Source organism: Pundamilia nyererei, unplaced genomic scaffold, assembly GCF_000239375.1.
Source record: "Pundamilia nyererei isolate P.nyererei 1_Seehausen unplaced genomic scaffold, PunNye1.0 scaffold00020, whole genome shotgun sequence".
In the NCBI taxonomy this organism is placed as follows: Eukaryota; Metazoa; Chordata; class Actinopteri; order Cichliformes; family Cichlidae; genus Pundamilia; species Pundamilia nyererei.
The window spans coordinates 23,450-25,016 of NW_005187421.1; the positions used below are offsets into that span (position 1 = coordinate 23,450).

Below are 1,567 nucleotides of genomic sequence, written 5' to 3' on the forward strand. Positions count from 1 at the left end.
GTATGCATACTGCAGAGGATCCAGAGTGTGTGGAATATTGCCCTTGATGTAGGCCAGCACTACTCTGTCAAAACACTTTGCAATGATTGGAGTGAGTGCAACTGATCTGTGATCTCTGGGCTTTTCTTGGGGAGAGGGATGATGGTTGTGGTCTTGAAGCATGTGGGAACGATGCTCTGGCTGAGGGAAAGGTTGAAGATGGATGTGAGAACATCAGCCAGCTCGTTAGAACATGCTCTAATGGCCCGTCCAGGGATGTTGTCTGGTCCTGCTGCCTTGCGGGGGGTTGATCAACCTCAGGACCTTGTGTACTTGGTCTATGAGCCCACTGGCGGGGGAGAGGGTCCGGTGATCTGGGGGTTCTGAAAGGTATTGGAGGTTGGGAAGGTCTGGGAGGTCTGGAGGGTCTGGAAGGTCAGCCGATGGTGTTGGTGGTAGCCCTATACTACGTGATGTGCTGCATGCCTTGCCACATCCGCCTGGGGTCAGCAGAAGAATAGAAGCCCACCAGCTTCCCTCTGTACTGCCTCTTAGCTGCTGTAATAGCTTTCCTCAGTCCATACTTCACAGCTTTGTACTCCATCTCATTGCTTGATCTGAATGCAAGAGAGTGAGTACGCAGCACGTGTCGTCCCATTCCAGGATTTTATCTGAAAGCCAGGTCTCGGTGAAAATAAGAGCGCTGCATTCTCTTATTTCCGTCATATTTCGTCGAGTTTGTTTTGGATTACTTACTCAAATGTAACTGAAGAAGACTGTAATTGGAGGGGGGGGGGGTTGTTTCTTTTTTTGTTGTTGTTGTTGTTTGCAATATGCTGATGGATGTTAGGATTTCCAATCGTGTCTTGTAAGGAACAGTTATGGTTTAGGTGTGAAACTCGTGTAGTAACCTGTTATACAGGTTATTGTTTGGTATGTTGGGAAAAGAGAGAATATTTTAGTGCATAAAATAGCTGATTGCACACAGTATACCCGACCTGGTGAGGAAAAGCTGCAGTGTGGACTCCAGCTTGTTGGTCTGGTGACCCAAACAGGCTCTTCTTCATATTTTTTCTCAGTTTATAAAATGCTTTTCAAACTCAAACATTATGACTAACACCTGGATTTTCCCGTTTGAGTGCAGCTAGCCAAAAAGCGAAGAGCCAATTACTGCTAAATTGACAGAGTGAAAGTGGGCGGTATTCATATTCATACATTAACCCAAACCAACTCCACTTAACTATTATTGTTGCTAATGAATGCAAGAAGTGAGTGCAAAATAAACTGCCCATTCCCGAACAGAACATGATCTAGTGTCTCTTTATTGTGAAACTTGCACCTCCAACCCAAATCCTAAAGCAATTTGTTCACTTTCTTTGCTTTAATTTTTGTGAAAGTATTAGTGAGAACAGGTTGCCCTGATGCCCTCAGATAACACACACTGGACCTTAAGCCCTATATTCACACAATTTAACTTTCATACACAAACACATAAAAAGTGGCAGCCAGCTTTTAGAAAACAATATATTTACTGGAAATTTTAGGCCTCCCATTCTCTTTGCTGCATCAATATAACAGTCATCTTCTC

At 44.2% G+C, this 1,567-nt stretch overlaps 1 protein-coding gene across 1 annotated transcript in view; it reads right to left on the reverse strand.

Moving 5' to 3' along the window:
- Positions 1-445: 445 nt before the first annotated feature.
- LOC106456134 (uncharacterized) overlaps positions 446-1,567 on the reverse strand; it is a 15,859-nt gene continuing 14,737 nt past the window's right edge. The window contains exon 5 of the mRNA XM_013909147.1: positions 446-596. Coding sequence (XP_013764601.1) covers positions 446-596 — 151 coding nt within the window. The remainder of the gene's footprint in view (positions 597-1,567) is intronic.